Source organism: Echinops telfairi, unplaced genomic scaffold, assembly GCF_000313985.2.
Source record: "Echinops telfairi isolate 266 unplaced genomic scaffold, ASM31398v2 ScPeMD7_7420;HRSCAF=8458, whole genome shotgun sequence".
Lineage (NCBI taxonomy): Eukaryota > Metazoa > Chordata > Mammalia > Afrosoricida > Tenrecidae > Echinops > Echinops telfairi.
The window spans coordinates 50963799-50977696 of NW_022111320.1; the positions used below are offsets into that span (position 1 = coordinate 50963799).

Below are 13898 nucleotides of genomic sequence, written 5' to 3' on the forward strand. Positions count from 1 at the left end.
CCCCACCCCCGGACCCAGGGCCCTTGTAAAACCAAAACTTGTCAGAGAGAGGGACCTGCAACACTGTCCACCACTAGAGAGAGGTGGAAGGTGGCCAGAAGCATGGTGTCACAGGGGAACAAGCGCAAGACCCAGAGAAGCCAGCGGCCGTCACGAGTCCTTGCTGTTGCTCATAGAAGGTGTCTTGTAGAAGTCAGGAAAAGGTTTCCACAGGGAAGGGAGTGGAGCCAGGTGATGGGGAGATGCTAAGAGGGAAGACACAGGTTAACTAACGTGGGTGCAGGGGAAGTGACAGACAGACGGAGAGAGGCCGGTGAAGACGATGACGGCAGGGGCAGATGCTGCAGGGAGCATAAGAGGTCAGCGCCGTGGGGCACACGTCCAGGTGGTTAAATGTGTGGGCGGCCAAGGCAGCATGGCCACATGCACAAAGCAGAGTTTCGACAGTTCATGCAAAGTGGAGTTTTTGTGCAAGCTCCTGGAAGCCCCCTTGTAAAGGAGCCCTGGTGGCAGGGTGGTTACGAGCTAGACTGTGAGCTGCAGGGCCAGCAGTTCGAAACCACCATGAATAGCTCCAGGAATGCAGTGAAGCAGCCAGGGGTCAAAGCCATGAAAACCTCTGAAGACGTAACCAAACACCTTAAAGAGCGTTCCTTGGCCTGGAGACTCGGGACCCGGGTTCACTAGCAGAAAGACAGGGCTCCACCTCCTGATGTGGCGAGTTGTGGCTTAGGTCTGGAAAGCTCATGAGAGGCCATCAAGGCACACCTGTGGGCCTCTCCCCATCCCGAGCCAAGAGGCCTGGTGATCACAACAAGACACAGACTCCCGGGCCACACAAACGTCAGTCCACACCCCGAGAAGAAGAGCCAGTCGGTGCTCAGCTCCCAGGACCAACTGGGATCCCGTTAGAAGGTCCTGCAGAGTGGGAGAAAAATATGGGACAAAACTCTAAATCACAGCAAGCGTGGGTTTACTGGCCAGGTGACCAGCGGGAACCCTGTGACTATGGCCCATGGTCACCCTTCAGTCCTGAAAACGGCTCAATTCTCGGCCAAATCATAGGTCTATGAGGGGCATGATCACACTACTGAGGTTCCCACACCTTAGGATGGTCAACCATCTCTGTTAGTCCAGCTAGACTAGAGAAACAATTTCACAGGCGCTCCCATGTATATAAGAAAGAGCTTTATTTATAAGAGCAATTGAACATTGAGGAAAACATCCAGTCCAGCCCAGATCAAGTCCATAGGTCTGATATTACCCCATGTGTCTGATACCAATCTATAAATTCCTCTTCAGGCACACAAAACACATGTGTTGATGCTGAATGGCCAGTGGGTAGGAAGTCTTGTGGATCCAGTGGTGGTGTAAGCATCTCAGCACTGGCGTGGGTCTCCACGTGGCTCCTCCAGCCCCAGGGCTCTAGCATAGCTCCAAGTGTCTTCTCCACCGGAATGTCTCACAGGGAGTGAGCTTGTGTCCCGGCTCCAGCAAGCTATGTTATCTCCTTAGTGCTTCAAGCTGAGGTCATCCAACTGCAACCTGATGGACAGGCCAGACTCCACCCCTTCGCTCTTGAGTCTCAAACTGACACCAGAGTATGTAACTACCACACCATCTGAGAGCCAAAAGACAGCATTTACTCAGGGACAGAGTGTGGACGGCTAGGAAAGTGGGGATGGTCAGAGCAAACACAGGGAGGAAGAGGGATATGTGACAGCACCCTGAAGGCCGAGCAGTCAAGGACAGGAAACGAGACGCCTGTGAGTTGTTGAAGGGAAGCATCCGCCACCCATTCCACAGGGAAAAGTTAGACACAGGAGAAGGAGCAACTGGTTTAGGACCCACCCCACACTGACAGGACCTCGTTAAGGTCACAAAGAGAACCCTCTTCCCAACTGGGATCACACCCTAAGGCAGGGGGATGCGGGGTGGCCACACACAAGGGGGGGAGAGGGGCGCAGCTGAACCCACGTTGTCCTGTCAATACCCTTGAGAACTGTGTGGCCTCCATCCACTCTCTCTCATTTCCTTTCAGAAAACCGAGTGGCTCTGTCTGAACTGCCAAACGAAACGACTGCTGGAGGGCAGCCTGGGAGAGCCCACCCCACCGCAGCTCCCCGTAGGGGCCCCTCAACGTGCAGCTGGGACCACTCCTGTGAAACAGAAAGGGCCACCAGGGCTGGGCCAGCCATCAGGCCCCCAGCCCACCAAGGCCAGCCCCCTGCCTGCCAAGGCCAGCCCCCTGCACGCCAAGGCCAGCCCCCAGCCTGCCAAGGCCAGCCCACAGTCCACCAAGGCCAGCTCCCTGCCCGCCAAGGCCAGCCCCCAGCCCACCAAGGCCAGCCCCCAGGCAAAGCCATTCAAGGGTTCTGAGCCCAGCAGGACCCCGGGCACTGCCCAGGAGAAGAAGGCAGGAATCCCAGCTAAAGCCGACACTGGGCCGAAGCCACCTGCAGAGACAGCCCCGCCCCCTGGGACTGCAAAAGCAAAGAGTGGGGCCCAGAGGACTGAGCCTGCCGCCCCTGTCAGCAAGGCTGTACCGGAAGCCCCCAAGGGCGGGGAGCCAGAGGTCAGTCCCAATCACACAGGAAGAACCCCAGCTCTCAGATGGGGTAGTTCCACCAAGGGCTGCCTCTTCTGGGGCTGAGGATGAAGACACCCCTCCCACCCCATCCGCTGGGCAGGTCCCAGGGGACCTCAGGAGAGGGCAGGGCCACCCCAGCTGAAGGAGAGTCTAGATGAGGCTGTAGTGGGCCTGAAGCTTGTGAGTTCCAGCCTAGCTCTAGCTCTAGGATCTTGTTGGATGCCTTGCTGGTTCTTAGTACCATTTGCTGTTTGAGAACCCAGGGCTGTTGGGGGAGAGAGGGGGCGCGGGGAGAACCTTGCCATGACTCTTGTAAGTTATGCAGGTCCAGAAAGCTGGGGTGGGCGGCGGGCCCTGAACACCTGGGCGACGGAGGGGCCTTCCCTGGGGCCCTGGGTTGGTGAGGGCTCAGTGCCGCTTCTCGCCCTGCTGCAGGAGCTGGTGGGCAAGCCTTACTCCCAGGACCTGTCTCGGAGCCCACAGAGCCTCAGTGACACTGGCTACTCCTCCGACGGCATCTCCAGCTCCCAGAGCGAGATCACAGGCACCGTCCAGCAGGAGGTGGAGCAGCTAGACAGTGCGGGGGTGACGGAGCCACGCCCGCCCAGCCCCTCGGAGCTCCACAAAGTGGGGAGCGGCATGCGGCCCTCACTGGAGGCCCAGGGCCGGGCCCCCAGCGGCAAGCAGGGCAGGCCGCTCGGCCACAGCGGCCGAAGCAGCAGTCTGGAGGAGCAGAAGCTGCGGCCCCACTCCCTGTCCATCATGCCAGAGGCTTTTGACTCCGATGAGGAGCTAGAGGACATTCTGGAGGAAGAGGGGGTTTCCCTCGAATGGGGAGGCCAGAGGGAGCGGCGGGACACGGCCGAGTCCTCAGACGACTTTGGCAGCCAGCTCCGGCACGACTACGTGGAGGACAGTAGCGAGGGTGGCCTGTCCCCACTCCCCCCGCAGGCTCCAGCCCGGGCAGCAGCGCTGACGGACGAGGAGTTCATGCGGCGGCAGATCCTGGAGATGAGTGCCGAGGAGGACAACCTGGAGGACGAGGAGGCAGTCGCCTCAGGGCCTGGCCTGGCTAAACACAGCGCCCAGAGGGGAGGCAGGCCCAGGGTGGAGCCCAGCCAGGAGCCGGCGATGACCAAGAGGCGCCTGCCCCACAATGCCACCACAGGCTACGAAGAGCTGCTCTCCGAGGGAGGCCCGGCGGCTGAAGAGGCTGCCACCGACAGCAGTGGGGCCCTGCAGGGGGGGCTCCGCCGGTTCAAGACCATTGAGCTCAACAGCACGGGCAGCTACGGTCACGAGCTGGACCTGGGCCAGGGCCCAGACCCCAGCCTGGACCGGGAGCCAGAGCTGGAGATGGAGAGCCTGACCGGCTCCCCAGAGGATCGCTCCCGCGGGGAGCACTCCTCCACCCTGCCCGCCTCCACCCCCAGCTACACCTCTGGCACCTCGCCCACCTCCCTGTCCTCACTGGAGGAGGACAGCGACAGCAGCCCCAGCCGCAGGCAGCGGCTGGAGGAGGCGAAGCAGCAGCGCAAGGCCCGGCACCGCTCTCACGGGCCCCTGCTGCCCACCATCGAGGACTCGTCAGAGGAGGAGGAGCTGCGGGAGGAGGAGGAGCTGCTGCGGGAGCAGGAGAAGATGCGCGAGGTGGAGCAGCAGCGCATCCGCAGCACCGCACGCAAGACCCGGCGGGACAAGGAAGAGCTGCGGGCCCAGCGGCGTCGGGAGCGCTCCAAGACACCGCCCAGCAACCTGTCCCCCATCGAGGACGCCTCCCCGACAGAGGAGCTGCGGCAGGCGGCGGAGATGGAGGAGCTGCACCGCTCCTCCTGCTCTGAGTACTCGCCCTCCCCCTCCCTCGACTCGGAGGCAGAGGCCCTGGATGGCCACGGCCCCGCCCGGCTCTACAAGTCAGGCAGTGAGTACAACCTGCCCACTTGCATGTCCCTCTACTCGCCCACGGAGATGCCCGTGGGCGGCTCCTCCGCCTCCAGCGCCGGCCGGCCCCTCAAGAGCGCGGAGGAGGCCTACGAGGAGATGATGCGCAGGGCGGAGCTGCTCCAGCAGCAGCAGGGCCACGCAGCGGGGGGCCATGCCCAGCCCCACGCCCCGCGTGGCCCCGGCCCCTTCGAATACCAGGAACTCGCGGACCGTGACTACGGCCGGGCCCCCCAGCCTGCCTCGGAGGGCGCGTCCACCGTGTACGAGGAGATCCTGCAGACGTCGCAGAGCATCGCGCGGATGCGCCAGGCCTCCTCGCGGGACCTGGCCTTCGCCGAGGACAAGAAGAAGGAGCGGCAGTTCCTGAACGCTGAGAGCGCGTACACGGATCCCATGAAGCAGAATGGTGGCCCTCTGACCCCCGGGACCAGCCCGACCCAGCTCGCCGCCCCGATGTCCTTCTCCAGCTCCACCTCCACCTCCTTGGACAGCAGTGGGAGCCGCATCATCCCAGATGTCCGCGTCACCCAGCACTTTGCCAAGGAGCCCCAGGACCCCGTCAAACTGCACAGTTCTCCCGCCTCGCCCAGCTCAGCGTCCAAGGAGGTGGGCATGCCCTTCCCGCAGGGCCCTGGGGCCGCGGCTCCGGGGCCCGCTGGCCTGCCTCGTGGATATGTGACTCCCGCCTCCACTGTGGGCTCGGAGCACAGCTATGGACAGAGCCCCACCACTGCAAACTACGGGTCCCAAACAGAGGAGCCGCCTGTGGCTGCCAGCGGCAGTGGGCGGGCTGCCAGAGAGAAGCCCCTCCCAAGCGATGGCCAGAGCAGCATCTCCCAGGCTTCCAGAGGATATTCCTATTTCGTGGGTTCCAGCCCACCCCTCTCCCCGTCCTCCCCCTCAGAGAGCCGCGCCTTCTCCCCTGGCAAGCTGGGCCCAAGGGCCACTGCAGAGTTTTCTACACAGACACCAAGCCCCACCCCCGCCTCAGATGCTCCCCGGAGCCCCAGTGGCTCCACTCCGGCCCCCATGGTGGCCCAGGGCACACAGACCCCGCACCGGCCCGGTGCCCCTCGCCAGGCCTGGCAACCACCCCCTCCGGAGTCTCCCTTTCTGGTCATCACACTGGCATCTGATGCCTCTAGCCAGCCCAGAATGGTCCATGCCAGCGCCTCCACCTCTCCAGTGTGCTCGCCCACTGGCTCCCAGCCTACTGCCCACAGCTACAGCCAGACAACGCCTCCAAGTGCGTCCCAGCTGCCCCCAGAGCCCCCGGGGGCCCCCGGTCTCCCTCGGGCACCCAACGCTGGGGCCGATGGGCCCCTGGCTCTGTATGGCTGGGGTGCCCTGCCTGCTGAGAACATCTCCCTGTGTCGGATCTCCTCTGTCCCCGGGACGTCCAGGGTGGAGCCAGGCCCCAGGCCCCCTGGCAGTGCCGTGGTAGACCTTCGCACGGCTGTCAAACCCACGCCCATCATCCTGACTGACCAGGGCATGGACCTGACCTCTCTTGCTGTGGAAGCGAGGAAGTATGGCCTTGCCCTTGACCCGCTCCCAGGTAGGCAGTCGACGGCTGTGCAGCCCTTGGTTATCAACCTCAATGCCCAGGAGCAGACCCACGCCTTCCTCAGCACGGCCACCACCGTGAGCATCACCATGGCCTCATCAGTGCTCATGGCTCAGCCAAAGCAGCCTGCCGTCTATGGGGACCCTTTCCAGAACCGAATGGACTTTGGCCAGGGGGCAGGTAGCCCCGTGTGCCTGGCCCAGGTCAAGCAGGTAGAGCAGGCTGTCCAGACCGCCCCATATCGAGGGGGGCCTCGGGGAAGACCCAGGGAGGCAAAGTTTGCCAGGTATAACCTGCCCAACCAGGTAGCCCCTCTGGCCAGAAGGGATGTTTTGATGACCCCAATGGGCACTGCCCAGGGTGTTGGCCTCAAGGCAGGCCCAGTGCCGGAACCTGGGGCAGAGCCCCACCAGGCCACGCCTGCAGAGCTCCGGCCCCACCCTCTGCCAGCTGCCAGGAAGCCCCACACCGTGGTGGTGCAGATGGGAGAGGGCACTGCTGGAACCGTGACCGCGCTGCTCCCGGAGGAGCCAGCGAGCGCGCTGGACCTCACCGGGATGCGGCCCGAGAGCCAGCTGGCTTGCTGCGACATGGTCTACAAGCTCCCTTTCGGCAGCAGCTGCACCGGGACCTTCCATTCTGCCCCTAGTGTGCCTGAGAAGAATGTGGCAGAGGCTGCCCCGCCTGGCCAAGGCAGCAGCCCCTTCTATAGCCCCCGGGACCCCGAGCCCCCAGAGCCCCCCACCTACCGGGCACAGGGAGTCATGGGGCCTAGGCCCCACGAGGAGCAGAGGCCCTACCCACAGGCCCTGCCTGGCAGGCTGTACTCCTCCATGTCTGACACCAATCTGGCCGAGGCTGGCCTCAACTTCCACGCCCACCGGCTTGGGCAGCTCTTGCAGGGCCCCAGCAGAGACTCGGCCATGGACCTCAGCTCCCTGAAGCACTCCTACAGCCTGGGCTTCGCCGACGGCCGCTTCCTCGGGCAGGGCCTGCAGTATGGGTCCTTCACAGACCTGCGGCACCCCACAGACCTTCTGAGTCACCCACTGCCCATGCGGCGCTACAGCTCCGTGTCGAACATCTACTCAGACCACAGGTACGGCCCGCGGGCAGACACAGCCGGCTTCCAGGAGGCCAGCCTGGCCCAGTACAGCGCCACCACGGCCCGGGAGATCAGCCGCATGTGCGCTGCCCTCAACTCCATGGACCAGTATGGCGGGCGGCACGGCGGCGGCAGTGGGGGGCCTGACCTCATGCAATACCCGCCCCAGCCGGGGCCCGGGCTCAGCGCCCCTCTCAGGCCTGACCTCCTAGGGAACCCCACTTTCCCAGAGGGCCACCCAAGTCCTGGGAACCTGGCCCAGTATGGGGCCGCAGCTGGCCAGGGTGCAGCCATCAGGCAGCTGCTGCCATCTACAGCCACTGTGCGTGCGGCCGACGGCATGATCTACTCAACCATCAACACCCCAATTGCCGCAACACTGCCCATCACCACGCAGCCTGCATCGGTGCTGCGGCCCATGGTGCGCGGCAGCATGTACAGACCGTATGCGGCCGGGGGTGTGGCAGCCGTGCCACTCAACAGCCTGGCACGCATGCCCGTGATCGCCCCCCGGGTACCTCTTGGACCCGCAGGGCTGTACCGGTATCCAGCACCAAGCAGATTCCCGGCGGCTTCCGCCATCCCGCCTGCTGAGGGCCCTGTCTATCTGGGGAAGCCTGCCGCTGCCAAGGCCCCGAGGGCTGGGGGCCCACCAAGGCCAGAGTTGCCTGCAGGGGCTGCCCGAAAAGAGGTACTTGCCACAGCCACCCCTGCGGCCATCAAGGAGGCTGCGGCAGCCCCAGTCCCACTCCCCATGACCGCCCACAAGCCCCCAGGAGATGCTGCCACTGGGCCTGGCAGTGGGGCCCGGGCAGGGCATGAGAAGGAGGAAGCCTTGCAGGAGGAAAAGCAGCGGAAGCAGCAGGAGCAGTTGCTACAACTGGAGCGGGAGCGGGTGGAACTGGAGAAGCTGCGACAGCTGCGGCTGCAGGAGGAGCTGGAGCGGGAGCGTGTGGAGCTGCAAAGGCATCGCGAAGAGGAGCAGCTGCTGGTGCAGCGGGAGCTGCAGGAGCTGCAGACCATCAAGCACCACGTGCTGCAGCAGCAGCAGGAGGAGCGGCAGGCTCAGTTTGCACTGCAGCGGGAGCAGCTAGCCCAGCAGCGCCTGCAGCTGGAGCAGATCCAGCAGCTGCAGCAGCAGCTGCAGCAGCAGCTAGAGGAGCAGAAGCATCATCGGCAGAAGGCGCCCTTCCCTGCGGTCTGCGAGGCACCTGCCCGGGGCAACGCCCCAGCTACAGCGGAGCTGGCCCAGAATGGCCAGTACTGGCCCCCCCTGACTCACACGGCATTCATTGCTGTGGCAGGGCCGGACGGACCTGGGCAGCCCCGAGAACACGTGCTGCACCGCGGCCTCCCCAGCTCCGCCTCTGACATGTCCCTGCAGACGGAAGAGCCGTGGGAGGCGAGCCGCAGTGGCATCAAGAAGCGGCACTCCATGCCGCGCCTGCGAGACGTCTGCGAGCAGGACCCAGCATCGGCGGTGGCACCAGAGCCCAGCCCGGTCAAGAGGATTGCGGACAGCAGCGTGCAGACGGACGACGAGGAAGGGGAGGGCCGCTACCTCCTGAGCCGGCGGCGGCGCACACGGCGGAGCGCCGACTGCAGCGTGCAGACCGACGATGAGGACAACGCTGAGTGGGAGCAGCCAGTACGCCGCCGCCGGTCCCGTCTCTCCCGCCACTCAGACTCGGGCTCAGACAGCAAGCACGATGCTGCCGCTAGCGCCACCGGCTCCTCATCCACCTCCACCACCGCAGCCCGGGCCACGAGCAGTGTGGCCATCCAGACCATCAGCGACTGCTCTGTGCAGACTGAGCCTGACCAGCTGCCCCGGGTCTCTCCGGCCATTCACATCACTGCTGCCACGGACCCCAAGGTGGAGATCATCCGGTACATCTCGGCTCCGGAGAAAACTGGCCGCGGGGAGAGCCTGGCCTGCCAGACAGAGCCTGACGCGCAGGCCCACGGGCCGCAGCTAGTAGGGCCAGCCACCATTAGCCCGTACCTGCCCAGCATCCAGCTTGTCACCCCGGGGCCCCTGGGCAGGTTTGACAAGAAGAAGCCAGATCCTCTGGAGATTGGGTACCAGGCTCACTTGCCCCTTGACTCCCTCTCACAACTGGTGAGCCGCCAGCCCCCTAAGTCCCCCCAGGTCCTCTACTCGCCAGTCTCACCCCTGTCCCCGCACCGGCTCCTGGACACCTCCTTTGTCTCCAGTGAGAGGCTGAACAAGGCCCACGTGAGCCCCCAGAAGCACTTCGCGGCCGACAGCGCTCTCCGCCAGCAGACGCTGCCTCGCCCCATGAAGACCCTGCAGCGGTCCTTGTCTGACCCTAAGCCCCTCAGCCCCACCGCCGAGGAGTCTGCCAAAGAGAGGTTCTCCCTCTACCAGCACCAGGGGGGGCTGGGTAGCCAGGTATGGGCACAAGGGCTGGTCTAGGGTGGGGCAGAGGTCAATGCCTAGGGAGGGGCTTCTTTTGGGGGCGGGGGGTGGGGGCTCAGGGGAGGGAGGCAAGGATGGGCACTTCTCCCTGCCCATCCGGTGGAGCCCCCAGTCTGGCCCAAGCAGCCCCATCCACATCCAGGTACACCCACAGGCCCGCCCCTGTAGATAACTCTCAAGAAACCTTACCCTCTCCCCAGCCCGGCCCCTCTCTACCCACCCCTGGCACAGAGGCCATGAGCTGTCCATGCTGCTCCCCCCTGCCCCCATTCTCCCCTTCAGGCCCCCTCAGTTCTCCTCTCCGGCCTAGGCCTTCTCATTCAAAACTTTGCCATGATGTTCCCCTGGGAAAGTCAGGGCCACAGGCCCGGCCTGCCCACCCTCTGGAGCTGGACCCCGTTGGCACATCACAACCAGCTGGCTGTAGCTGTTCCCAGTCACATTGCGTGCCCTGCCCCTACCTTGGCCTTCTCTAAGTCTGCTCACGCGGCTGTGTGTACCCAAGACAGGAGCCCCTGGAACATCCACTTGCCGTGTCTGGCTCAGGTGCCAATGACACCCTGGGGCTTTTTATGAGGTAGACTGGCTGGGGCTGCAGCGGTGAGCGGAGGGGCTTGTGAGACCTGACTTCAGGCTCAGGAGGGTGGCCCGTCCCTGAAGGCCCTGGGATGGTCCGGAGGATTTAGACAGGCAAGGCAGGACAGAGTGGGATTTTAGGAAGCCCCCTGGGCAGGGTGTGAGCTGAGGAGCTGAAGGAAGCCATTTTAGCAGTGACCCCAGAGAGAGGATTGTGAGGTATTTAAAAACAAACCAAAAAGACAACCCTCAAACCCAAACTCACTGCTGTGGAGATGGTACTGACTCATAGGGACCTCCAGGGCAGAGTAGAACTGCCCCCTGTGAGTTTCAGAGGCTGTCAACTCTTTATGGGTGTAGAAAGCCCCACCTTTCTCCTGGTGGTTTTGAACTGCTGACCTTGTAGGTAGTAGCCCAACTTGTAGCCACCACACACCAGAACACAGGCAGACCTGCTGTGCGGTGGCTCCCTGGTACATCCAGGGCAGATGGAACTGGGAGTCAGGGAAGCAAGTCAGAGTGCCATGGTGGTCTTAGCTCCAGGCTGGGGTAGGACAGAGACCCCGTGGGCTGTCGTGCTACTGCCAAGCCACCATGGCCCCTCGTGGGTATGTGGACACAATGAGACAACAGAGTGGAAAGTTGAGGTTCAGCATAATCCATTGAAAGCCCACCATTCATTCTGAAACGGGGGCACACTGTCTTATTCTTTTACAACATAATAGCTAGCAGCAGGCGGGGAGTTTTTAATGTAACTCCTCCTTGACCCTGAAAAAAGTTAGAAGTTCCTTCTCCATCCCCAGTGTGTTTGGGGTGGTCCACGAAACTCCAACTCAGAAGCCTGGGGCACCTGGGGAGAGCTGGGAGCAAGAGGCCACGGGCAGGCCCGAGGTGTACCTTCAGGTCTTCCTGAGGGCCATGACGAGCAGGAAAATGTGCACACAGAGCCAGGGCTGCAGCGGCCCTGGAGGGCTGCCAGTGGGCTGAGAGTGCAGAGCCGGGGCTGTGGCAGAAACGGTGCTGAGCGAAGAGGCTGGGCCGGCAGCAGGGCAGTCTGTCCCGTTAGAGAGGAGTGTGCATACTAGGACAGTAGAAGATGTGCTTGCAGCAGCTGATGTGCAGTTAGTATGGCACCCTTCCCATGATCCTCTAGGGAGGTTGGCCGGCCCTCGTTCCTGTCCATGGCTCCTCCTTCACCCCAGGTCACCAGAACCCAAACCTAGACCACACTGTCTTCACCCCAGCGGCTGCCAGGCCTGTTGTAGGTGGTCCAGCACAGAGGGAAATCCACCCGCTTCTCCTCCACAGCTCTGAGTGCGGGAATGGGAAGGCTCATAGAAATGGGCAAAGAAATCAAGGCCCGCGGGTGGGAGGGCAGGTGTGCAGGCTGCCTGGTGCTTGGTGAGTCAGGGCACTGACACATTAGGGGGCCTGGCCCCTACCCCAGTGCAGGCCTGGGCTTTCTCCCCACCACCCGCCCGGCGCCCACACCCGAGGTCTCAGTGCTGCCCGCCCTTCCCTCTGTCTCAGGTGTCGGCGCTGCCACCCAACGGCCTGGTCCGCAAGGTGAAGCGGACACTGCCCAGCCCTCCTCCAGAGGAGGCTCACCTGCCCCTGGCCAGCCAAGCACCCCCTCAACTGTACGCGGCTAGCCTGGTGCAGCGTGGGCTGGCGGGGCCCACCGCCGTCCCCGCCATTACGAAGGCGAGCCTGCTCCGGGAGCTGGACCGCGACCTGCGGCTGGTGGAGCACGAGTCCACCCAGCTGCGCAAGAAGCAGGCGGAGCTGGACGAGGAGGAGAAGGAGATCGACGCCAAGCTCAAGTACCTGGAGCTGGGCATCACGCAACGCAAAGAGTCTCTGGCCAAGGACCGGGGTGGCCGTGACTACCCTCCCCTCCGTGGCTTGGGCGAGCATCGCGACTACCTGTCAGACAGCGAGCTCAACCAGCTGCGGCTCCAAGGCTGTGTGGCCACCCCCGCTGCCACCGGCCAGTACACGGCAGATTTCCCCACCGCTGCGGCAGCCATTCCCGCCACCCCCGCTGGCCCCACTGCATACCACCAGCTGCGACTCCCACCTCCAGCAGCGCCATACTCTGTGGGCACGGGCGGGCCAGCTCCAGATGGGTTCCCGGCCCACCAGGCGCCCGCCTACGCAGGCCCCAGCACGTACCCAGCGCCTGCCTACCCTTCTGGCACCAACTACCCAACGGAGCCTGGGCTGCCAAGCCAGCGAGGTCTCCGGCCTACAGGCCACTACTCCGCCACAACGCCCATGCCGGCCACCCAGAGCCCCCATTTCCCAGGCCAGGCCGACAGCCGGGCCCTGCACCAGAAGCCACGCCAGACGTCGCTGGCAGACTTAGAGCAGAAGGTGCCCACCAACTACGAGGTGATCCCCAGCCCTGCCTCAGCCATGTCGGCGGCCCCCTCCGACACCAGCTACAGTGGCCTAGCGGTGAGCAACAGCTATGAGCAGGCCCAGGTCTCTGACCTTTCCCGGGCCAGCGAGCGGAGCAGCCTGGGCCAAAGCCCAGCCCCCAGCTACCCGTCCGACTCACCCTACACCAGCCTGGAGCAAAGCGTGCCGCGGAACTACGTGATGATCGAGGACATCAGCGAGCTGACCAAGGACAGCTCCACCGGCCAGGACAGCCAGCGCCTGGAGCCGCTGGGGCCCAGCGTCAGTGGACGCCCGGGGAAGGAGCCTGGGGAGCCGGGCAGCCACGAGGGCCCTGCACCGCCCTGCTGCTACGGCAGAGGGGAGGAGGAGTCTGAGGAAGATGCCTATGACCCCCGTGGGAAGGGCAGCCACCACCGCGGCATGGAGAGCAACAGCCGGCCGGCCGGCCCCCACTACTACAGCGACGGTGACTACAGGCACGGCGCTCGAGCAGAGAAGTACGGCGCGGGCCCCGTGGGGCCCAAGCATCCGTCCAAGTGCATGGCCCCGGCGGCCGTCTCCTCCAAGCGCAGCAAGCACCGGAAGCAGGGCATGGAGCAAAAGATCTCCAAGTTCTCCCCCATCGAAGAGGCCAAGGACGTGGAGTCGGACCTGGCTTCCTACCCAGCCGCTGCGGCCAGCAGCAGCCTGAGCTCCCGGAGCAGGAAGTTCCAAGACGAAGTCACCTACGGGCTCAAGAAGAACGTGTATGAGCAGCAGCGGTACTATGGGGTGTCCAGCCGGGACTCGGCGGAGGAGGACGACCGTGTCTACGGCACCAGCCGGCCCCGAGCGGCCTCCTCGTATAGCGGCGAGAAGCTGTCGGGCCATGACTTTGGGGGCCGGGGCAAGGGGTATGAGCGCGAGCGCGAGCCCGTGGAGCGGTTTCAGAAAGCGGGCCCCAAGCCCTCGTCCCTGGGCATGGCCCACGGCCGAGCCCGGCCCCCCATGCGGAGTCAGGCTTCCGAGGAGGAGAGCCCTGTCAGCCCCTTGGGGCGGCCGCGCCCCGCCGGGGGCACCCTGCCTCCTGGAGAGGCCTGCCCGCCCTTCTGCTCCAGCCACTCCATGCCGGACGTCCAGGAGCACGCCAAGGACGGGCCGCGAGCCCGCCCCTACGAGCGCGAGGAGGGCTACGTCTTGGACGACGCCCACTGCGTGGTTTCCGACAGCGAAGGTAATGACGGCCGGGGGTGATTTCTGCGGGGCTCAGCCCCGGGGGCCCCGGGCC

The 13898-nt window shown here is 64.3% G+C and overlaps 1 protein-coding gene across 1 annotated transcript in view; it reads left to right on the plus strand.

The window, feature by feature from the left end:
* BSN (bassoon presynaptic cytomatrix protein) overlaps positions 1 to 13898 on the plus strand; it is a 41375-nt gene that overhangs the window by 25451 nt on the left and 2026 nt on the right. The window contains exons 4-6 of the mRNA XM_045297708.1: positions 2042 to 2575; positions 3026 to 9622; positions 11756 to 13844. Of these exons, the coding sequence (XP_045153643.1) occupies positions 2042 to 2575; positions 3026 to 9622; positions 11756 to 13844 (9220 nt within the window). The remainder of the gene's footprint in view (positions 1 to 2041; positions 2576 to 3025; positions 9623 to 11755; positions 13845 to 13898) is intronic.